We start from the raw sequence: 24,383 nt of genomic DNA on the forward strand, positions 1-24,383 counted from the left end.
ATTCCTTTTGCAGACATATACAAATGTGACAGTTTGATGTATCATAGTATGTTACAGCACAGAAGGCGGCCATTCAGCCCATCGTGCCTGTGTCGGCTCTTTGAAAGAGATATCCAATTGGTCTCATACCCCTGCTCTTTCCCCATAGCCCTGTAAATTTTTTCCCTTCAAGTATTTATCCAATTCTCTTTTGAAAGTTATTATTGAATCTGCTTCCACCACCCTTTCAGGCAGTGCATTCCAGATCATTACAACTCGCTGAATAAAAAAAGTTTCCTCATGTTGCCTCTGGCTCTTTTGCCAATCACCTTAAATCTGTGTTCTCTGGTTACATGAAGTAATGGCAACAAATGGGAAAGTTGGCCAGCATTGTTTGTAGAGTACAGCAAGTTTGAAGTTAACAGGAGAAGATCAGTGGTCCAAAACCACCTCGTGAGTTTCAGCGCAGTTGACTGCTCTAAAATCATGGGGTTCACAGTCAAAAATGGGCTATTGGCCTTTTCAATTGTTCTCAAATAAGGCTGATGACCAATTTGTACTCTAAATGAGGTATCAGTTTCCTAGTTTGGAGCTTAATTCTCCCATGTAGTTTTACATTAAATTACCTTTACATTACTGACAACAGATGCAGAGCCTGACCAAATCAGAAATCCAAATTTTGTTGGATCGCACAAGTTGTTATTGGTCTCCATTTTAATTGGGGAGGTTTCTTTCAGGAGCAGTGAGAGGCGCCCACAGCTAGTGGGTCTCTATTCCTATGTCCTGGGCTCACATACATTTCATTATCAAAATAACTATAAGTTCCCATGGCAAGTCTGTAAATGTCATAAATCTCCTAGAATACAGACAATGCAAAACACACTAATGTAAATTGTAGATATACCAGCAAGACCCCTGCAGTTCTCTCTTAGAAATGGTTTTAAAGCTTTACCAATAATATTTAATCAAAATGCATACTGAAAGTCAAAGGATTGTGTAGAGGATACATTGTTAACACAAGGAAGGGCAATTTCCATGGGATTCTCCCAATCTCCCACCATAACTTTGGCGGAAATTCTGGAGGAACGAAGTAAATAGTCGTTTTTAGCCATTTTCGCTGTTTCTCCAAGGGTTTGCGATGATCTTCAATTGAAGTTATGGTGGGAGATTGGGAGAATCCCTGTGAAAGCTCCATCGCAGAAACTCCATCACTCTCCTACGTAAACTCTAAACTTTTCTTCTTGTGATGTGGAGATGCCGGTGATGGACTGGGGTTAACAATTGTAAACAATTTTACAACACCAAGTTATAGTCCAACGATTTTATTTTTAACACGATTTTATTTTATTAAAAATAAAATCGTTGGACTATAACTTGGTGTTGTAAAATTGTTTACAATTTCTTCTTGTGCACATACCAGAGGCACTGTGCTCTGACAGTATTAAAAATATAAGCTAGGGAGACAATCTAGATAATCGTGCGATAGGCTGCTCCTTTTAGGGAACATCAAATACTTTAGTTAAATGTCACATTTGGAGAATTTGTAGCACCCACCCCCTCTTGCTCCAGCAGACATACTTATTTTCCTTACTGGTCTTCGGTGCTGATCCAGCTGCAGATTGACTGTGACAGGGCAAACACAAACAAAAACCCAAAATGCAAGGTAACCATGGGTAAATGGAGTTAAGATACAGATCAGACATGATCTAATTGAATGGTAGAACAGGCTCGAGGGGCTGAATGGCCTACACTTGGTCCTGTGTTTCTAAAAGTTGGACAAATATAACTAAAACTACAGACCGATTTAATGTTTATTATCTACTAACGACCTCCATTGCAAAGTTTGAATCTGACATCCAGCAAACCACCAAATGTTAACCAGACAATCTAGGATCCCAGCCAAACCAAAATTTGGGCAACTCAATTTGTTCATTAAAGACTTGTGTATGTTAAAAAGGAGAAGCAGTGGTTACTGTAGTAATACCTTTGAGACATCAGTGACTGCTTTTATATAAAGGACAGCAATATCTATTCATACCCATTGCCATCATTAGGAACAACTTGTATTAAAATATTACCAGGCCAACAACTCAAGAGCATGGTTCAGTTTACTTGCCACTGCTTCAAAAATGTCTTTGGTAATCCTTACTTTCTTAAAGATACTTGCTGTATGGAATGGCATTACTGTTATAGTTTGGGCTTTACCCACTATTTTTGTCCTGTTTTCATGATTGCACAGGTGTTTCTATACAGGTTAAATAATGTACAGAAGCCAGAGGACACAGCACGATATTCAACAACACACCACAAAAAAAAACTAAAATCTGTGCATAAGGGGTTCATATGAATTTTATAGAACAGTTTTTATAATAGAGTCCATTAAGAAACAAGGTCTTTTGGATGAAATAGTCACATTTGTCTCTTTATAGATCTCCTTGGTGGGGGATTGGGACTAGCTGGATTGCTCTTGCATAGAGCTGGCACGGATTCGATGGGCCGAATGGCCTCCTTCTGTGCTGTAGCCTTTCTATGATTCTGTAATTCCTTAATAGATTCAAGATGTAATGTTTTAGATGGATGATGCAAATTCCAGTTCACCCGTTGAGTTGGGTACCTTTGCCAGAACTAAACCTGAGCAGCCAGGACTGCGGGTACATTTACATTTAGCACTGGGGCAATGCGATTTCTGCTTCATACTGACGCCAAACTGGTTGTATAAATCCAGAGGCAATTCTCAGCCTGACTCTGGAGCAAAGTGGAGTAAAATTCCCTGGAGATCTCCGTTGGACTCTCTGAGCACTAATTAAAAAATTTAGAGCATGGATGCTCCCCTTTCTGCTCTCTAATCATTTAATTTCTAATTTTTTGGGAGACTGCACTGCCAGTGCTTTTATCCAGGTATGTACACAGCTCCATCCTAATCAGGACAGTTAAAATTCCAGCCAGGCTGGAACCAAGCAATGTAAACCAGGATCCACCTGGTTCCAAACCGAACCACAGCTAACAGTCTCAGTGTAAGTACATCCCGTAATTTGAACCGTGCAACTTCTTCCATGTTATAACCAGTTCTTTGATGTAACTAAACAAGTTCAGAGTCAACTGATCTTATAGCTTGTGAGGTGAGGTAGAAAGTCTGGATATTGCTGCTTCTTTCATGTGATTGCCCTGGACCGAGGTCTAGATTTTCACTTTCAGTTGGGGTGGAAAGTGAGCGTTGGCAAATCAGCCGCCCGTTATTCACCCATTAACTTCAATGGAAAGGAAAATCAGGTAGGATTTATAACAAGTGGATGATCCGCTACCGCCCGTTTACCAACCCCGCCAAGAGTTCAAATCCACCCTAGGATGTCCAAGCATTTGTCTTCATGGGATGTGTAGGTTCACACCGTGGAGCCTCAGCGTCACCTATAAGGGCCCAATGTAGGAATGTGCACTCCCTGAATATATTGGAAAATTACGACCGCATATTGGCAAATTGCAGGTACGTGACTTTGCAATCACTGAAGATCATAAAGGGTGCACTAGTGATTTTCTCATATGCAATGCCATTGGGTGAAGTTTCCCACCAGAAGCATGTGTTCATAAAATCGGCATGATAAAGTTTAAATCCATTCTCATTAATTTGCATGTATCCCTAGTTGCTGATGTGAACAGATTTTGGTGCTTTAATTTAGGATTTATCCACCGATCAGAACTGAGAACTGAGAACAGCACTGAGAACAATCCTCTTCAAGCCTCCTGACCGACAAAATTCAAACAGAAAATACCATCAAACATTTATAAGTGCAAATAGGCCAGTTAGGAGTGACATTAGGAAGTATTTTTTCACACAAAGTGTAGTGGAAATCTGGAACTCTCTCCTCCAAAAGGCTGTGTGACAATTGAGATTTTCAAGACTGAGATCGATAATTTTTTGTTAGGTAAGCGTATCAAGGGATATGGAGCAAAGAAAATTAAAGAACTTGTATTTATAAAGCACCTTTCACAACCTCATGACATCCCAAAGTGCTTTATAGCCAATGAATTATTTTGAAGTGTAGTCACTGATGTAGTGTAGGAAACACGGCAGGAAATTTGCACAGCAAGGTCCCACAAACAGCAACGTGATAATGGCCAGGTAATCTGTTTTAAGTGTTAGTTGAGGGACAAATGGACACCGCAAAGAACTCCCCTGTTCTTCTTCGAATAGCGCCATGTGATCTTTCACGTCCTCCTAAGGAGACAGACGGGGCCTCAGTTTAATGTCTCATCTGAGTGACGGCAACTCCAACAGTGCAGCACTCCCTCAGTACAGCACTGGAGTGTCAGCCTAGATTTTGTGCTCAAGTCTCTGGAATGGGACTGGAACTCACAACCTTCTGACTCAGAGGCGAGAGTGCTACCACTGAGCCACGGTTGATAATTTCTCTATCCCAAAGGTAACCACACTCAGTTAAAAAGTGTAAAGTTGTTTGTACTGACCTCCTACAGTGCATGCTCCCAGCAGGTTGACAATGTTGATGTGCTGCCCCAGGTGACTCAAGACCTTCAGTTCTGACATCAGTGCTTCCTTCTCTGTGGAGTGAGCACTTGCTGCAAAGACAGATTTACAGTTGTCATTCTACAGATCATGGTAGATCAATCTACACATCACACAAACATGTATCACACATACTTACGCTTAAGCATCTTTACTGCCACAGTCATAATGGAGTCAGCCTTTGTCAATCCATAAGCAGCAGCCTCTACAACCTTCCCAAAGGCTCCAGCACCAAGGGTTTTACCTACGAATAGGAATCATTTTCTTCATAACTGAATTAACAGTACATCAATTAACCAAGTTGTAAAGACATAAAATTGTACTGTTTTATTCGCAAGACAGTAATTTTATCATTGTTGATGAGATAAACAGAGGATATTGTGGTATACAACTTTTTAAACAAATGCTAATCATTGAAAATATATTAAAATATATTTGAAATTATCTACTTGGGTCTCTATGTACCATATCTGACAATCACTCCTGTGGATGGACTGATAATCCTATTATCACTCTTCTACTATCTACCCTGATAACATTCTCTACCCCTTAATCCTGATCCACTATCCTATGATAATCCCTCCATGTGCTCTTCCTTCATAACTCCTCCGTAAAGTCTGTCCTGATAACGCTCACCATCTGCTCTGCCTTGATAGCCCACTCCGCCCCCAATAGCCCACTCTGCTCTGATAACTCCTTCCACCCTAAAGATACTCCCCTGCTGCTCTGCCTTGGTAAACTTTGTGCGCTGTCTCCTGATAACACCTTCCCCAGACTCAAACCTGACTACTTGCTCCCCTCACCCAATCCTGATAACCCATCCACATGCCTTGTCATGGTTAAACAGTCTGAACATTCTGGACACTTTCATTTTGGTTTCATTTTTAAGACAAGGTAGGTATTTCGACTGAATAGCAAAGCACTAGTTTAATTGAATTTGTTTTTCGTGTTTAAGATTTATTGTTTTAATGAGTTTATTGCTAATTAAGCACAGGTTAAATGAACTCTTAATATGAGAACAATTCATATGGACCAATTAACAAGCAAAATGTCAACCAACCAAAACGCAGCTTATCCCTGGGGAATTCCCATTTATCATCATACGGCAACTGTGTTGGGTCGATGTACGTGTAGTTATTCCCGTGTATTCCCTCAACTACCTTCCACTGAATTTGGTACCTGGGTTTCTAAAAACAATCGTCATCATATTAATGTTCACTTTCATAATGTACAAAGCAACTCAGTGAGTAAAGAATCAGAAATTTTAGACTTTGCTGCACTTTACCTGTTGATATTTGTAAAACAGAATTACTAAAATAACACACAGTACGCCTGCTGCTGCAGCAAACAGGGTCAGCAGTGGAGTAAAGAGATGATGTGTCTTCGTTATTTCTGTAAGAAGCAAAGAAAAAAAATGATTTTACTGCTTATGAATATGGGTGTATATGCTGAGAAAATAACCCTCATTAGCTGATTCCAGAATATCTGCAAGCAAATCTATTTGACTTTTATTACTTCAAAGCTGTTGTGCATTAATACAAAAGGCATCAAGGTGCAAGGATGAAAATCCACCTCAACTAGTAATGAACTACTGGAGTCAGACTGAGCAGAAGTCCAGGTTTAATCAATTCAGGTTATTTATTTTTAGACAGTGTTGAAAAATTGGAACAGAACCTGTTGATATGGAACCAAGTTTGTTTAATGCTATTGAGGAGCCAAAGGAGGTAGTAACACTTATGTAGGTTAGCTTGGATTCAGTTAAGTTGGATTTGGTTCAGATTTCATGGGCTTGGTGATTAAATCTTTACCAACCTTATTTTATCAATCATAGCTCCAACCCTAAACTCTTATCTCTTCCTTACTTAAAATGAACTGAAAATAAACAGAACAGGCTAACTGATACTTCAATATATTTGAAGGGCAATTGGCATTGAACGCATTCACTGCTCAATAGTTCATTAGAAAATAAACATCAAAATATTAATCAGTAGTTAAACATCAAAATATTAGTCAGTAGTTACAAATATAATACAATGCCACTCAATGAGTTTAGCAAGAAATTTTAACTTTTAATTCAGATCAACCACAGGTGAACTTTTCTGCAAAATCCTGTGAGAAACATAAAGCCCAACAATTATTGCACTCTGCACTGCTTACAGTGCTCCGTGGGTCGATTTTTGTATCAGGCATACATCGGGCACAGCAACCACTCCACCCGTCCACCCAATGGCGTCGGCAGGAGCCCCAAACAATTTTCATGGTTGAACCTCATTTAAACAGAACGGGCAAGCTGCCAGCACTAATCATGGTGCTTACAGGGACTGTTTGGAAACGGGCGAGAAATCCGACAGAACGTATGCTGATGTGGGCCCGCAGGAACACCTTAAAGGGGAGGGCTGAAAAGATCAGGTGATCCACGGAGCAGCAGACTTCAGTGGCAGGGAAATGTAAAGAGCACACCATGCAACGGGGAGACCTCCCCAGTGGCCTTGCCAATATTTATCTCTCAACCAGTATAACTAAACAAAACATATTATTGGGTCATCATCACATTGCTGTTTATGGGACCTTGCTGTGAGCAAATTAGCTGCCATATTTCCCTACATTACAACAGTGACTACACTTTAAAAATGCTTAATTGGCTGTAAAGCGTTTTGGGACATCCTTAGGTTATGAAAGATGCTATATAAGTTCTAATTCTAATTTGATGTTAAAATAGCCTCAGCACTAAGCACTAAGCCTCACTTCAACAGCCAGTAAGCAACACATTATCAATCTGCTTATTTAAAATGTAATTGTGTACTTGAAAAAAAAAGACAAATTTAAACAAGAATTCCATTCAACTACCATCTAATGAACAGTGATAGAATTCAATGAAGCAGCATTATCAGATAACTTAATTTTCTGATGGGTTAGGTGCCACAGACACCATACTTAATGGTCTTAAAGGAACTAGTGGTCTTAAACACAACAAATATTCAGGTGGTGACAGTAGATACTTTCAACTAAACCTTGCACTTATATAGAGTCTTTAAGGTGGCAAAACATGTCAATTCATTTTACGAAGAGATAACTGGACATCAAACAGGAGTTTTGAAAGAAGGTTAAGGAAAGTGCTGTTAAAGGAGAAGGTTTTGAAAGTGGGAAGAGATGTAGCAAGGTGAAGCATTTTGGGAAAGGAGTTCTAGAGTGCTGGAGTATGATAAGTAAAGGCTTTGCCACTGATGATGGAGTGAAGACCAGAGTTAAAAGAGTTGGAACAAAGAGCTGGAGACAGTTGCAGAGGTAGGATGGGGCAAGACCATGGAGAGATTTATAGTCAAGGATGAGAATTTTAAAATCAATAAGCTAGGGCATGGAAGTTGGCAATGGGAGGAATGACAGGTGAGGTGAATTACTGCATAAAGAGTGAATTGTGGATACTAGATATGCAACTAATGTGCATGCCAATTGTTCTATGTTCTATTCATATTCTAGTAACTGAAATGAATCTATTTCAAGCTGCAGGCTCCTTGCTACGGAGAGGATTGGGAAATGCCATAACATATAAAAAAAGTCTAAAACAAATAAATGGATACTTTGTTGCAAATTCTCTGGTTAAATAACTGTGCAAGACAGTGATTTTTCTGCGTTTATGTTTAATATCAAAGTAATAGACATCAATGCCAAGGAAGATAACTTTCCAAGGCCAATGATTTCAACACTTTCACCACTGACCAATAGCAGCTCTTTCCTGGGCAGGAGAACTGCAGTTCTAACCCGGCAGTATGAAGGAGTATACTTCCTGGCTGGAACCCATATGGCAGCTACCATTCCAGCACATCCTTAGAGTATTTGTTCCAGTTAAATGCCGAAAAGTTGCTTCGGGTGATTCAGTTTTGTGTAACATAGTCATGAAGCATAGAGTAACAATTAACTTCCCTTGAGGGTGACAGGAAAGAGGATCCTGAAAATAAGGATGCTAATAACCTTGTGAATGTGGAAGACAGAGCAACGAGATGTTCACCACTGAAGAATGCTTGTAATTCCTCAGTGGTGTTTGTATACACAAGATCGCAAATGGCGCCTTCCAAGAAGTGAGGAAGTGATTCATGTAACCAAGTGTGTCCCTTAGAACAACAAATGTAAAGAATCTTACAACACCAGGTTATAGTCCAACAATTTTATTTGAAAATCACAAGCTTTCGGAGATTATCTCCTTCGTCAGGTGAGCGTGGGACTCCTTGAACATTTCACATTTATAGTCAGAGAACAATACCTGGTGATTACAGATAATCTTTCCAACTGCCCGTTGTCAAGGCAATCAAAGTGTTCAGACAGAGAGGTGTTACCTACAGGATCACCGAATACACAAACGGCCAGAACACAAGACAGAGAGAGAGAGAGGGAGAAACATCCGAAAGGAAGAGAAAGACAGAGAATGACCCGTTGTATTAAAAACCGATAACCTTTATTCGCTGGTGGGGTTACGTGTAGCGTGACATGAACCCAAGATCCCGGTTGAGGCCGTCCTCATGGGTGCGGAACTTGGCTATCAATTTCTGCTCGACGATTTTGGCGTAGTTTCTCCGCTCCGGGGAAGTACTGGACGACGAAGGGTACTCTGTTGGTTGCGTCCCGTGTTAGTCTTCTGAGGAGGTCTATGCGATTTTTCGCTGTGGCCCATCGGAACTGTCGATCGACGAGTCGAGCGTCATATCCCGTTCTTACGAGGGCGTCTTTCAGCGTCTGTAGGTGTCCATCGCGTTCCTCCTCGTCTGAGCAGAAACATGGGACGCAACCAACAGAGTACCCTTCGTCGTCCAGTACTTCCCCGGAGCGGAGAAACTATGCCATGTTCTCCGCAGCCTTCAACATGTCATCGATGATGACGAACACCTCGCTAAGGCCATCCCCACACCTCCACTACTCGCCTTCAAACAGCCACCCAACCTCAAACAGACCATCGTTCGCAGCAAATTACCCAGCTTTCAGGAGAACAGCGTCCACGACACCACACAACCCTGCCACGGCAACCTCTGCAAGACATGCCAGATCATCGACACAGACACCACCATCACACGAGAGGACACCACCCACCAGGTACATGGTTCATACTCCTGTGACTCGGCCAACGTTGTCTACCTCATACATTGCAGGAAAAGATGCCCCGGAGCATGGTACATTGGCGAGACCATGCAGACACTGCGACAACGGATGAAAGGACACCGCGCAACAATCACCAGACAGGAGGGTTCCCTCCCAGTCGGGGAACACTTCAGCAGTCAAGGACATTCAGCCACCGATCTTCGGGTAAGCGTTCTCCAAGGCGGCCTTCGAGACACACGACAACACAAAATCGTCGAGCAGAAATTGATAGCCAAGTTCCGCATCCATGAGGACGGCCTCAACCGGGATCTTGGGTTCATGTCACGCTACACGTAACCCCACCAGCGAATAAAGGTTATCGGTTTTTAATACAACGGGTCATTCTCTGTCTTTCTCTTCCTTTCGGATGTTTCTCCCTCTCTCTCTCTCTGTCTTGTGTTCTGGCCATTTGTGTATTCGGTGATCCTGTAGGTAACACCTCTCTGTCTGAACACTTTGATTGCCTTGACAATGGACAGTTGGAAAGATTATCTGTAATCACCAGGTATTGTTCTCTGACTATAAATGCGAAATGTTCAAGGAGTCCCATGCTCACCTAACGAAGGAGATAATCTCCGAAAGCTTGTGATTTTCAAATAAAATTGTTGGACTATAACCTGGTGTTGTAAGATTCTTTACATTTCTCAACCCCAGTCCATCACCGGCATCTCCACACCTTAGAACAACAATAATTTTTTTTCAAGTATATATGAAATAAAAATGCATGGTCCTGCAAAAATCGCATCGCTAAAATTTCTTCTGCAGCAGCAGGTTTTGCACCACTGCAACACACCCTGACTTAGCAGATAACAGCTGTTCCTGGAACTGAGCCTGCCTGAGAACTCCCTGAAACAATGGTAATTAATTTTCAAAGAGCCATATCCCATTAATACAACCCAATTCGTTTTATCTGAAGAAATCAGGAGGATACCTATCCCTTTCAATTTTTAGCAGCAAGGCTCATCTTTATTTAGCAAATTTATAAACCACTGTAAAATATCTATATTCTTTTAAGAAATGTAGTTATTTTACTGTGGTGCATTACCAATGACATGATGGGCCCCCCTGCTTTTTAGAAACAGGGCGGTAGAGCCGTGAAAATGGTGTGGAAGAACTTACCGTCCCGTTCCTACCGTCATCATGGCCATCTCCATTTTGCTCGGTTGTCTAAATAGGTGGCCCGAGCGGATGCCTGAAGGGGTTTATTTAAATGGGAGTCCTATGACGTCAATAGGAGCTCAATGCCATTTTAGGACTGCACCGTGCAGGCTCTGTCCAGTATCATTTGGCGGCCTAGCCGAAGAGGAGCCCAAAGCTAAGTATTTCTTTATTCTTGTGGGGCCTGGAGGAGCAGGAGTCCTCAAGGTTTCACAAAACTAGCCTGGGCTGCTGCTGATCCAGCGCCCTCCCTTCTGAGCCCCTGCCCCCCACAGACTGACCTCCTTTCATCCCGGAGGCCCGCCAGCCTGATATTGCCACAGGCCTGATGCTAATGAGGCCCAGCCCTCAAGATCACCGAGGCCTCCCGCTGGCTGGACTGCTGGCTGCCCTACAGTAAATTGTTCAGACATGTTCTGGACAACTCCAAAATTGCATTGTGTTAAAATAATACGCAGAGAAATGTCATCCATCTCCAGTTTCTAGTATCATAAAGCACAATTTCAACCCACAAATCACTAAAGCATGCCATAAAGCACCTTTAACCCTTACTCGGTATTTTAATGTTAAAACACTTTACTCGGTTAGCTAGGTTGGATATGTATTTTCACTCAGAATATTATTACCTCCTTTTATCTGATAGATCGCATGACTCTCGCCAACACTGTTGTATGACAGGCACTCCACAGTAATGTTACTCTTCAGTTCACTGGTGTTAATAATGCTTTCTACTTCAACTCTTCCAAATCGGGGCTGACCTATTATCCTGTTTGTCCAGTGTAATTCTTCTGCTGTTGCTGTAGGTGTGTCTGAGCACCTGTAATCAAATGGCCAATGACAATGTGACAAAATGAAGTATTTTTGTTTAATTTTAGGTTGATAACGGTTCCTTTAATTCAGTCACAATACATAATCGGGGAGAATTTCCGTCGGGTTCTCACCATCTCCCACTACCATTGGGTGAAGAACTGTCAAAATTGGCCTTTTCATTTTGTGTCCACAAGGATTCCGCTGATCTCCCACTGGAGAGCTGCCATAGCAATTTAAAAACCGGCTGCATTCAAAATCAGGTCCACAGCCTAACGCGATACAAGTGTTGTGCCGATATGTTCAGTCTTCAGGTGTGAGTATTGAAGGTTAAGGGTTGATCTAATTGAGTTGGTTAAGATGATGAAAGAACTTGATAGGGTAGATAGAGAGAAACTATTTCCTCTGGTGGGGAGGTCCAAAACAAGGGGGCATAATCTTAAAATTAGAACTAGGCCATTGAGGGTGATATTAGGAAGCCTTCTTTTGAGAACTCTCTCCCCCAAAAGACTGTAGATGCTGGGAATTTCAAAACTGAAATCAATAAGATTTTTGTTAGGTAAGGGCATTAAGGGATATGGAACTAAGGCAGGTAAATGGAGTTAAGATACAGATCAACCATGATCTAATTCAATGGTGGAACAGGCTCGAGTGGCTGAATGGTCTACTCCTGTTCCTATGTCCTCACGGCTGCCAGCTGGAGGGAGAAGCCAGGGCAATTCAAACAAAAACATACTTTATGATTTGTTCAATTACGTCTATGACTGGCAGCTGCTTTTGAATTTAGCTGACAGTAATTCAAATGCACAACTGTTGGGGGAGTAATTGTGATCGTAGACTGTTCAAATTAATGAGTCAGTCTGGAATATTCAAAGAGATGGGTTAGGCCAGTTAGATCCCATGATTGGTGAGACTATAAATAACTGCATATGTAAAGGTTAACTGTAAAATAATACTTTTGCATAGAGATCGGAACATTTATTATTTTGCTTTCCAGGAGGAAGTGTAGTATATCTACTGTAAATATATAAATATTGTATTATTGTTACTTATTTACTTGTTCATCTATTGTTCAATAAATTTGCTTGATAGTTAAAGTTTGAAACAAGATCTGATGCTCTTCTGCTTTTTTGAAGATGTGAGAAAGATATTGTAGAGGCACAGAATAGATGCAGTGGTCCAAAAAAATGGTTTTCTGTTTGTTATTCTGGTTATCTAGATATCTGGGCAAATGAAGATACTCTCAAGGTTGTGAGGAGCTGGGAGCTCACAACCTGAAAGTAATCTGCAGTATCTTGGATAACAACGGCAGCAAAGAGTCAAAAACGTAACAGAAACATCCATTAATTCAGACTGCAATATCTCTGTCCCAGAGCAATTTACAAACCTACAATCAAATTCTTATATGAACGCATAACTAAGCAGATTTCCCCTCCAGTGATCTGTTTAATTACAATCCCCAGTTCCAAGCCAGCTTGTTACTATCAGGAAAATGTACAATGCAGCTTTCAATCAGTTTGTAAATTCTTAAATGCACACTTGGGGTAGGTCAAGGTGATTCAATGTTCATATGTTCTGTATGTGTCTTATAAAGAGAAATATTATCATACAAACTACACACTTGGATCTTTTATTTCATGCTTCTCTGTACGAATATTATACTCTACTTGTTTGACCTATTTTCCCTGCTTATGTACTTAAGTAGATTACAGATTTACAACTAGACAGGACTCAAGCATCCCATAACATTTTTATAGTAATATCACCAATATGTTGGATATTACAACTACAACTTCATTGTAAACCTTATTGTTCTGAACGAAAATGCAAGAACAACCCTAACCTCCATTTTCATCATTTAAATAAGACAAATCACACTCATATTCCTTACCGTTTCTGTGGTCCAGGGCAGTGAAACCACTTTATCTTTGGGTCTGGGAACCCTACTGCTACACATCGAACTTTACCCGGCTTGGATTCTTCGAGAATAACTATCTCTGGTCTGCCTACAGATAACCACAAGGCAAGATTAGGGAGATGCAGTATATATATTAAAATAATATCCATTACCCATTGTTATATCATGCACCATATAATGAGAAAGTCATGGAAGTCATTAAGGAGAAAGAAAGAGTGTATAAAATGCTGTAATGTACAGGGAAGGAATGGAATATGGAGGACCAAAAAACAGATCTAGTTACACCAAAAACTGATGAGATGCAAAGAGAAAGCATGAGAGGAATCTGCCAGGTAATATACAGGACATTAATAAAGCATTCTTTAAATATACCAGGAGGAGGGAAGGGTAGAGGTGGAAGTTGAACCATTTACCACTGGCAGTGAGAGGTGGGGCCTGATGACAGAAGAGTGGTGGGGTTACTAAATTATTATTTTGTGACCGTTTTTATCACTGAAAGGGAGAAGAGATACCTGAGTTAAGGAAGCAGTATAAAGAGGACAGAACAAAAATCCTTTGAAACACAAGGGAAAGCATAGTAGAATAGTTTAAAAAGTTACGGTAAACAAGACTCCAGACTTTTAAAATTTTCTTCGAAGGATGCTAGTGGAATTTGCTGAGGAGATTGCAAATCAAAGCTCAAGTGGAATCAGGTAACTTCCCAATGGATTGGAAAGTAGCAAATGGTATCCCCATCTTTACAAAAGAGGCAAGAGATGGACCCTCAAATTGCAGACTTATGAGCCTTACCTCGATTGTGGAGAAAGTGTTCAAGACTTTGATGAGAGATAGCAAAAGGGATCATCATATGGGCAGGTTGTGTCTGACCAATTTACTGGATTTCTCTGAGGAAGTTTCCATGTTACATGTGGCACGATCCCATTGAACAATAAAAATGTTCCATGATAGCTCAACTGCATAGTGTTTGATTGTGAAGTGGTGTTATCAACAATGTGGGGCAAAGGCCTTAGGCAATGCTAAATTTATCAGTGAATGAACTGTTCAGTAAAAGTTTGGACCATAAAATATAGCCTAAACAACAAAAAACATTTAATGAAATAGAATAACACAGCTGTGATGGTATTTTATCAGAATTCTTTCACTCATCTGAGAGACTTTTGTGTGTCTGTCATTTCCAAACTACTTGATTACCAATATATGTGAGAATATTGAACACATTACAGGGGATTTGTTCAATTTCTCCTCATTGATGAACTGAAAACTGGATGACTGAAAGTCCACATTTTTAATTAAGTAAAGTTCAGATTGATTGGGGGTAACTTCGGGATGTTCTAAAAACACAAGGCATATGTGGCGTATCAAACTGAGAGTAGGTGTAAAAGCATTATTAAACTTGACATTAGTGGTATCATTCAATCACACAGGCTATTACCATTCTGTCAAGAGAGTGAAGAATATACCTATTACTGCTGAAATAATGCCTACTGTCTCTTTCAATATCGCTACATGATTAGTATCTGATTTGATTAAAAATAAGAGAGAAAAGTGTTGACATATTGCAGGCTGCTTTTTCTACTTACTATTTATGTGTACGTCAAATGCAACCGATGAGTTGGAATCAGAATTCGAAGCAAAAAATGTATAAATTCCACCTTCTGTTCCCTTTACTCGAACCAGATGAAGTTCACTAATGTATCTATGAATAAAATGTATGGCAATAACAGAACACTGACTATTTAATCAAAATTCAAAGACAGAAATGACTTCATATTTGTAGTGGGCACCTTGTATACATTTCTATCCATAATATCCATACAAAATAATGATTGCGGATTATTAAGTTTGAATGATCAGATTAACAGCACAGTAACTATTGCGACATGAGAAGGGTGACCACTCATTTATTTTCACTGGCATCAAGATGAAGCAACTGACAAACCAATGTGAACTATTGCCATTCATGATTAAAAAATATTCCAGCTATAAAGTATCACACACTTGTCTTACTCATGTGTACAATCACATTTGGATATTAGGTACCTGTTGCCAATTTCTGCAGATTTCATATAATGGTCTGACGTGTTAAGTAATGTCTCCTTCATGTGAATCCAGTATTGTTGATCAGGAGCTGGATAAGCATCAAACTCCACTTTTAACACTAGGTTTTCTCCAATGTCTACATGAAAGATAGTGCTCTCTGAAGTTGACAACGTTACATATCCCTCAGCTGGTTGAAACAACACAAGAGAAAAGACCATGTAAGACATTTAATAATACGCTCAAAAGCAACTTTTGAAAATCCTTTTCCACTAGCTATAGTAAATTAATAAATAAATATGTACATACATAAATACTATTTTACAGTTACAAAGATTTAAGAAAAAACACACAGGACAAGCTGCACACATGCATTGTATTAAATAGTATTTGCTTATGCTAGGGCAGTGACATTCCCTTACTTTCTAGCTCCATTTAACTATTATGTTTTGAGTTAACTGTACCCAGTACAACCTCAAACTGTGTGAGCTGTCTCCAGGACAGTGCACTAGGGTACTCAGGAGTCAAATCGGAACTTGGCAGTAAACATTCCGCTGCACCGCCTTTTGGAGCAGAATTTTTAACCCTTTGATTCCTAAATCAAACTGTCACTTTTGCATCAGTGCACACCAGAAACTGCTTAGCACAGACACCAAATTGGCCGTAGAATCATAAAATGCACAATATAAGAACAGAACAGCTGTTTTCTGATGTTCAGAGAGTTAATTATACAGTAAATTAATTATTAGTAGATAAGACACAATGAGGATTCATTTCCAAGGTGGGGGGTTTCCCGATCTTCCGCAGAAGAGCCGCAGAAACCCTAGGAGAACGGTACAAATGCCATTTATGTCATTTTTCTGGGGCTTCCACAGCTCTTGCACCAAAGTTGTGGAGGATGAACGGGAAAACCCCCGTGGAAATTCAGCCCCATTTTACTCAACAAATGTGTAGATAAATGTGAAATTCATTTATTTATTTCAATGAAACAAATGGCTATTAGCTTTTGTGATGAAGGTTCCCAGAGCAATAATGAACTATCAGCTTCTGTATATCCATGGTTGTGATCAACATTGATTTCCAGTGAGAATCTGGACTGGTCCGAATTGAGTCAGATTTATACTTGGAAAAATTCAAACTTGGTGAAATCAGTCCAGCCCACATTTGTGATGCCATTTTCAGTCCCACCAAAACCAATGCCTCTAAATCTTTAGCTATCTTAGCAAATAGAGTCATTTTCATAGTTTACTTTTTATTAAATGGACTAGAAATGTAACAGCAGAAAGATGGAAATCACCCTGTTCCTTACTTTCATTATCACACTGTAATCTAGATTATGATGTTAGAAAACAGGAATTTATAACTGCCTTTTGAACCGTAAAATGAGATTAAAGTCTTGAAATCACTAAAGATATCATGCCCTGTGAAATTCCATGCTGTATTTTTATTCCATTTGTTTAGCCGGCAGTGGCCGCTGTGCCAGAAGCTGAGAGCCAACTCCCTGTACATCGCTGCAGTGTCCATACTCAAGAATTAAAACTGGCAGTCATTGCACGATTAGCAAGCGATAATGAACCGTTAGTTATTGGGAAATAACAATTAATATTTGCTGAATATAGATTAGAACATACATTAGAACATTATGTAATAGGAATGGTGACTGTCGAAGGTTTTGGAAATCCATAAAAATGTGCGTTTGTCTATTTCCCTTAACAGCTTGCTTTGCAGATCTCAAATAGCTTTGGCAATAGCAACCTAAGCTAGATCAAATTTGAACTTGGTAAAAATATCCATTTATCAGGAGTTTATTGTTGTTATTTACGATACGGACAAGATTATCTTTGTGGGATTAACAGCCTATTAGGAGTGTGGTGTAAAAGTAACTTTTGCAGTTATTGTATCAACATTTAGCACAAAAATAAACCACTCTGTGATAATAATCAAAGAAAAATTATAAGTCACTTCCAAATTTGGTAAGAAATATAAGCTGAAAATTACCGTGAGTAATATCATTGTATGAACATTTAATGTGCCCGTATCAAATTCCTCTCTCCACTATTTTAACAAAGCTGTTAGCACTCTTATTTCAACAGAGTTACTGCCTCTATTAAAATACCCAAGAGAAATTGTAAAAAAAATGGCATGTTAAGCATTCAGATGGTGCCACTCACAGTAATATCCAAACTATATTAACTAACAGGATTAGAATTAACTGTTAGAAAATAGAACCTTATTCTCAGTCAGACATTCTGATGCAAGAACATAAGCACATAAGAAATAGAAGCAGGAAAAGGCTATACAGCCTCGAGCCTGCTCCGCCATTCAATAAGATCATGGCTGATCTTCGACCTCAACTCCACTTTCCGCCCCATCCCCATATCCCTTGATTCCCTTAGAGTCCAAAAATTTATTGATCTCAGCCTTGCATATATTCAACGACTGAGCATCCACAGCCCTCTGGGGTAGAGAATTCCAAAGATTCCCAACCCTCTGATGAAGAAATTTCTCCTCATCTCAATCCTAAATGGCCAACCCCTTATCCTGAGATTATACCCCCTAGTTCTAGACTCTCCAGCAGGGGAAACAGCCTCTCAGCATCTACCCTGTCAAGCCCCATGTGAGATAGTTTGTGACTTAGATCTTCATTTAGATAAATTTGGACAAAATAATTTCTCAAATGGACTTTGGATGACTCCATACCTGAGTTGCACTACATAATTTGTGTTGATGCAAAGGAGAAACCACTTTAACATAGAGCCTTTTTAAACATGTCCTATGAATTCAGATGCCAGCACTTCATTGTCATTCATCATTTGCTGAATTGTAATAAAGTATTTTACCTACAACCTCCAGAAACAGTGTAGCATTTGACATGCCAAAACCATTTTCAGCGAAACAGGTGAAACTTCCGGTGTCGTTGACTTTCACTGAATCAATGCTCAATGTCTGTATGGTTTGATAGTATTTAGGAAAGTTGTTGGAAGACGTTGTCACTTTAGCTGCCTGGAAGTAATGTGTGAGAGAGAATGATTTCGGTCATGTAGTTAGATGTTTTCTGAATATCAGTGAACAGTACACTTAGCATCTTCTTCACAAAGCTTGTCCTAACCCTGAGCACTGAAAATATTGGCTATATTCTCTATTGTAGAATTTCTTGGCTTAATTTATGAGTGATTTTTACAAAGCTCCATGGTCCCACGCTGATAAATCACAGCAACTAGAATTCCAGATAAGGCCGGTAACCAAAGTCATTAACTATCTTCAAGCACAAAGTTCTAGACCTCAGTCATAACAATTATCTCTTCATCACTGTTTCACCATGGACCAATTGCACAATCAATTGAAACTTTTGGCATATTAATTACCTTCATCGGAACTTATGAATAAACTCTTGGAAACTGATGTTGACTGAGTGATTAGTCCAGGAACTTTACTGCATTTGTTCAACACTCACTTTGTAGATTCAAACCAAAATAATTACCGCAGTGGAAGATACAAACCGAAAGAGAAAAACAGAAGATAGTAGCCTAGAAGTTAATATAGTAAACTGTTTCAATGGAGTCATTAACATATTTGTTTTAATTCCTCCATTAAATTCATGACAAAGTAATGTCATATGAACACATTAGCTGTTTGTACACTAACAGTGCACACAATGGGGCCGATTTTCATATAAAGCGCATATCGGCCAGACGGTGGATTGAACCATCGCACCGCCAGCCCGATGGCTCTAGGGAGAGGCCCTAACTATTTTCACGGTCGAGACTCATTTGAATGGAATGTGGAAGCTGCCAATGCTTGCCGATCAGGGGGAGTTATGAAATCTAGCGGCTCCTCTGCAGGAGCCAGATGTAAGTACTTGAGTGGGGGAGGTAATCCGAGGGTGGGGTTTACTCAGCGGTCAGATTCGTGCTCCTCTTGGCCCCAGGAAAATCAGTGCCACAAGTCTTCTTCTGGGCATTTGGGAGTGGTTTCCAGCAGTCCTTTTAAGGACCACTCGTTAGGCTGCTCTTCGTCCAGATACCACCGGATGGGGCATGTGCGGCATATGCTCCACCCACTGGTACATGAAAATTGTGTCTGGGTCCTACAACCAGTGTAGGACCCTGATTTAAATATTTAAGCATAGTGGTTATGTTACTGGACTAGTAATCCAGAGGCCTGGACTAATAATCCGGAGTCATGAGTTCAAATCCCGCCACAGCAGCTGGGGAATGTAAATTCAATTAATTAAATAAAAATCTGGAATAAAAAAAACTAGCATCAGTAATGGTGGCCATGAAACTATCGGATTGTCGTAAAAACCCATCTGGTTCACTAATGCCCTTTAGGGAAGGAAACCTGCCGTCCTTACCCGGTCTGGCCTATATGTAACTCCAGACCCACAGCAATGTGGTTGATTCTTAATTGCTCTCTGAAATGGCCTAGCAAGCCACTCGGTTGTTCAAGGCGGCGGCTCACCACCACCTTCTCAAGGGCAATTAGGAATGGGCAATAAATGCTGGCCCTGCCAGCAACGCCCACATCCCATGAACGAATAAAAAAAAAGGCTCCCATCTGTTTTAGGCCCATTTTGAGGCCCACTTGAAAATCAAGTTGGGCAAGCCTCCGGCAGCCAGAAAGCAGAGATTTTTTAATTTTGTCTGCCGACCACCTTGTTTTCCAGCATGAATGAGGCAGTAGGCACACTAAAATCACACCCCAATAACTTTCAGACTAGCAGGTACAGCAAATCATAATTGGTTTGAAAAGTGCGTTATAGAGCTGTAATTAAACTCACCTGTCATGAAATCATTTCATTTCGCAATTGTGTGACAATTTTGTACCTCACTGCAGACCCATTGGGCTTCATTTTAGCACCCGCTATTGGGTGCATTCCTGACAGGGGGACTCCGAAAATCGGGGAATCCTGGAGCGGGTCCGGAGCCCAGCTCCAACCCGTCCACTTCCGGGTTCCCCACAGACGCGCCGATGTGCGTGCGCAGCCCCCGCAGGTGGGACTCCCGCTGGCAATTAAAGCCACCGGGGTGCCACTTAACAGTATTTACTTAGCTATTTCAGGTCATTAACTGACCTGATTAAGGGAATATGCGAGGAGGGGTGGGACTTTAGAGACAACTGGGACTGTTTCCCATACTGGGGGAAACACTCCCAGTTGAAATGGACGTGTTGCAGCCACCAGCCTGTGGCAGCTGCAAAGGTCCATTTGACAGGTGGTGGGGGGAGACCCTCACTCATTGCAGGAGGCCACTCTGTCACTTGGGACAAAGTTTGGCCTCCACCACCCTCCTCCTGACAAGAAAATTCACCAACTTGCACACTTACCCCGGGGTCCAGAGACATGTACCTACCTTGCGGACCCCCTCAGATGTACATCTTCCGGATGGGGGCCGCCGTAGCTGCAGTCATGACCTCCTCGGAGGGCGAACAGCATCACCAGCCTCGCCGTCCACCTCTGACACGTGGAGCTCCACAACACAGTGCTGTGACACATCCACCTGCACAGCAGGAGGGAGGGCTACCGCAGAGAGAGAGATGCGTCACAGAGGGCACTACCCTCCCGGTTGGCCCGAGCACCATCTTTTTACCTGTCGCTGTCAAAGTCACCACTGACCTCAACAACTTCTCCTCCACATCCTTCCAGGGTGCCACCGGGGACATCGCCGACGTCTCTCAGTCGTCTGCACAAAAGAGCCTTGCAAATACACCTACACCACTCTGCAGTGACACAATGGGTGTCATCAGTTGTGGGTCTTCATTGTGATCCTCAGGAAAGGGCATTGTTGCACAAACCAGACAAGATTCGCAAAGACGTGGCAGTAGTGGCGAAATATAATATGTAATGTCAGTTGGTCAGAAATCAAATATAAGTAAAAACCATGACAAACCCTCAAACACCCTTGTGCATCCCCTTCATGCTCACGACACGTTTGCCTTACGCTGCCTACTGCACATATGTGATGCATGCCCTGTGGCTGCAGCACAGGTAGTGGCAGGTTGAGTGAGGCTGACTGTGAAAGAGATGCATGAGAGGGTGAGTATGAGAAAGAGCCATGAGATTGTATGAGGATTGGGTTGAGTGGTAGTGGCGGGATGAGTACTGGCGAGGTGAGTAAGTGCAGGTAAGATGAGGATGAGCTTTGAGTGGGTATGAGGGGTGATGTGACAGAGTAGTGTTGGCAGTGCAGAAGGAGATGTGGAGTGGGGGCGGTGATGTGGCAGATGGAGTGTAGGGGAATGAGTAAGTTTACTCACTTTGGCTGACTTACTGAGGTCATTGCAGCGCCTCCTGCACTGTATGCAGGTGGGCGATATGTTGGTGGTACAGGTGACCTCCTCTGCCACCTCGAGCCAGGCCTTCCTGGTGGCAGAGGCAGGCCGCTTACTCCCGCCCGCCGGGGAGAAGATCTCTGTCCTCCCCCTCACCCCATCTAATGATACCTGGAGTGAGGCATCATTAAACTGGGAGCAGCCTTCCCCCTGGGCTGCTCCATGCTGTTTTTTTTCCTATTTGTTGCAGCATCTGTCAGTGGAGGACTGCCCCTTTAAATAGAGCTCCTCCAGCTGACAGGCCTTACTGCGCATGCGCAGCCCGCCCGACGCGCAGATCAGCAGTGGGGAACCCGGAAGACCAGGTAAGTGGATCCAATTAGGCTGCGATCGCGCGGGGGGCAGACTTATTTCGCCGGGCGCCCCCCCGCCGTGAACCCGCAGCCCTGGTAACATCGAGCCCATTATTTCACAGGTACGAACTTTTTAATAACAGGATCCTGAGCCCTCCAACCTTACAGGTGTTCAGTTATTAAGTTGCACCACCTCATGAGAGTGTAGCAGCTTGACTGTGCCAAAAGTTTAAGCTGATTACGTGATTAGACCAGGGTGAAGCAACAAAGGAAGAACTACATATAATAATGGAATGTTATTAATCCACCTACAGAATGTAATTCGTAGAGCGGCACAGCCTTTATTTTCAAAATGGGAACATTGGCCTGAACAAATGAGGGTGTGGTGCCATGAATGAGGGTGACATGCCAAAGATATGAGGGTGACATGCCAAAGATATGAGGAGTGGCACTCGGATACCAAAAGAATGAGACTGAGGCGCCAATAGACTATCTATATCACATAGCTGCTTTAAGAAACAGTTCTGCAATATTGCTTGAAGCTCTTGGTGCTGCATAATTCCCTTTTGCTGAAATGTAAAACAGTGGAACAACATAAAAATAGTTGCACAAGTTGTTTTGAAGTCAATGGAGAGTAAAACCAGTTGGGGTGTAAAACGGGCATCCAACCTGAACCCACATAAGCCAGGCGGGTCGGTTACAATCATGGCACATCTCTTAGGTCATTTACTTTGCAGCCCTGCAACTGTGGTCAAGACTGCCATTAGCAATACTGCTGTAAAACTAAAGGGACATGAGAAAGGCATCAATGAGCCAAATTCATGAGATTTTATTCACATGAACTCCCTGTACTCCATCCCCTCCCCCGTCTAGTTTCTTGTCTTCACGTTTTTAGATTGTATCATTACTCTGTGATAATCTATGATAATCCCTTTCCTCACACTTGCAACGGCCCATCATTCAAACATGTAACAAATTCTATTCAAGACAGTTGTTTGCATCTATCACCTTTAATCTGAAAGAAAGAAATGGAACATGGAACAAACTGTAGGTGAATGATCATTAAATCATCCCCAATTTCACAAGGACTTGGAAAGTACATGTCTAACTCAATGCTTTCATAACAAACTTGTGACAGTGGTATTCATGTCTCATTTAGCCTGTTTTTTCAGTGGCAGCAAAACTTTTTTACCTCTTTTCTGCACTGCATTTATTTTTTTTCAATACAGATCAGCATTTGAAGTAATTGATTCAAGAATGGCTGGAGTTTTTACCAATCAATGTACGCAGTAACAGGGACAGTTTAGCCATTTGAGTTAATAATACATCATGGTACGGTGCACTGACACTATGGAGGTAAATCTTTTGCCTGTTTTGAAAAAACAGATAATGGGCTTCGTTTGTTGGCAAGTTTAGAAAATAATGTAACAAAGCCACTGTTAAGCTTAAACAAGATAAAATGTAAACACAACACAAATCGCTTAAAGCTCCCATTTCATTGAGGTCTGAATAATTTGTATTAATCAAATATTCAATAATATTTTGTAATACATTCATACACACATTATCATTGACAAACGATGGGTGTAGAGAAGGCAGCAAAACGGATTTTTGTTCTAGTGGGGATAACGTTCACAAGTACATTATCCAATTGTTCGCAATACGAAGAAAGGGTCAGTCTGAGTCGCATCCATCACCATAAATAGTTGCTTTTTGGGCAATGTCATATTCAGAAACAAATAAAATAAAACAGAACATATTTTTGGAAAAATATTGCTGCCTTGTACATTGCTTTGGGGCTTAAAGCAGGTTGCAGTAGGGGTGGGCATCAGGCAGCCCTAGTCTGTGGGCTGCCCTCAGTCTTGAAGTACTGTCAATGAAACAGTGCAGTAATCAGTTACAGTATAATAAATTTGTCAAGAAATGTTTATGTTAAAATAAAAACTGAGTGACAAGAGCTATGGAATGCTGCCGCACTGGAATCCTATGATTGGATCAGCGTTGTGCTTGGAATAGATCGGCTGTTATTCAGATCCAATTGTATCTCATTTAATAAATATCCTGGGTTGAAAAATTGTAGATAGTAAGGTTAGCTCAGTTATACTTAGGGGAGAGGAGCTGGAGACATTTTTCAGAGCTTTCCTTTAGGAGATTAAATGAGCTAGAAAGAGCCAAATGTAATGCCACCAGTTGAAGGAATAGGACTGATGGTCCA

At 41.2% G+C, this 24,383-nt stretch overlaps 1 protein-coding gene across 1 annotated transcript in view; it reads right to left on the minus strand.

Annotated features, from left to right (window-relative positions):
• Positions 1–24,383, minus strand: part of kita (KIT proto-oncogene, receptor tyrosine kinase a) — an 83,542-nt gene that overhangs the window by 34,869 nt on the left and 24,290 nt on the right. Inside the window, exons 5-13 of the mRNA XM_067987393.1 lie at positions 18,386–18,548; positions 15,549–15,735; positions 15,089–15,204; positions 13,482–13,596; positions 11,410–11,600; positions 5,784–5,890; positions 5,559–5,685; positions 4,638–4,742; positions 4,441–4,551 (exon numbers count right to left, since the gene is read on the minus strand). Coding sequence (XP_067843494.1) covers positions 4,441–4,551; positions 4,638–4,742; positions 5,559–5,685; positions 5,784–5,890; positions 11,410–11,600; positions 13,482–13,596; positions 15,089–15,204; positions 15,549–15,735; positions 18,386–18,548 — 1,222 coding nt within the window. The remainder of the gene's footprint in view (positions 1–4,440; positions 4,552–4,637; positions 4,743–5,558; positions 5,686–5,783; positions 5,891–11,409; positions 11,601–13,481; positions 13,597–15,088; positions 15,205–15,548; positions 15,736–18,385; positions 18,549–24,383) is intronic.

Source organism: Heptranchias perlo, chromosome 1 (genome assembly GCF_035084215.1).
Source record: "Heptranchias perlo isolate sHepPer1 chromosome 1, sHepPer1.hap1, whole genome shotgun sequence".
In the NCBI taxonomy this organism is placed as follows: Eukaryota; Metazoa; Chordata; class Chondrichthyes; order Hexanchiformes; family Hexanchidae; genus Heptranchias; species Heptranchias perlo.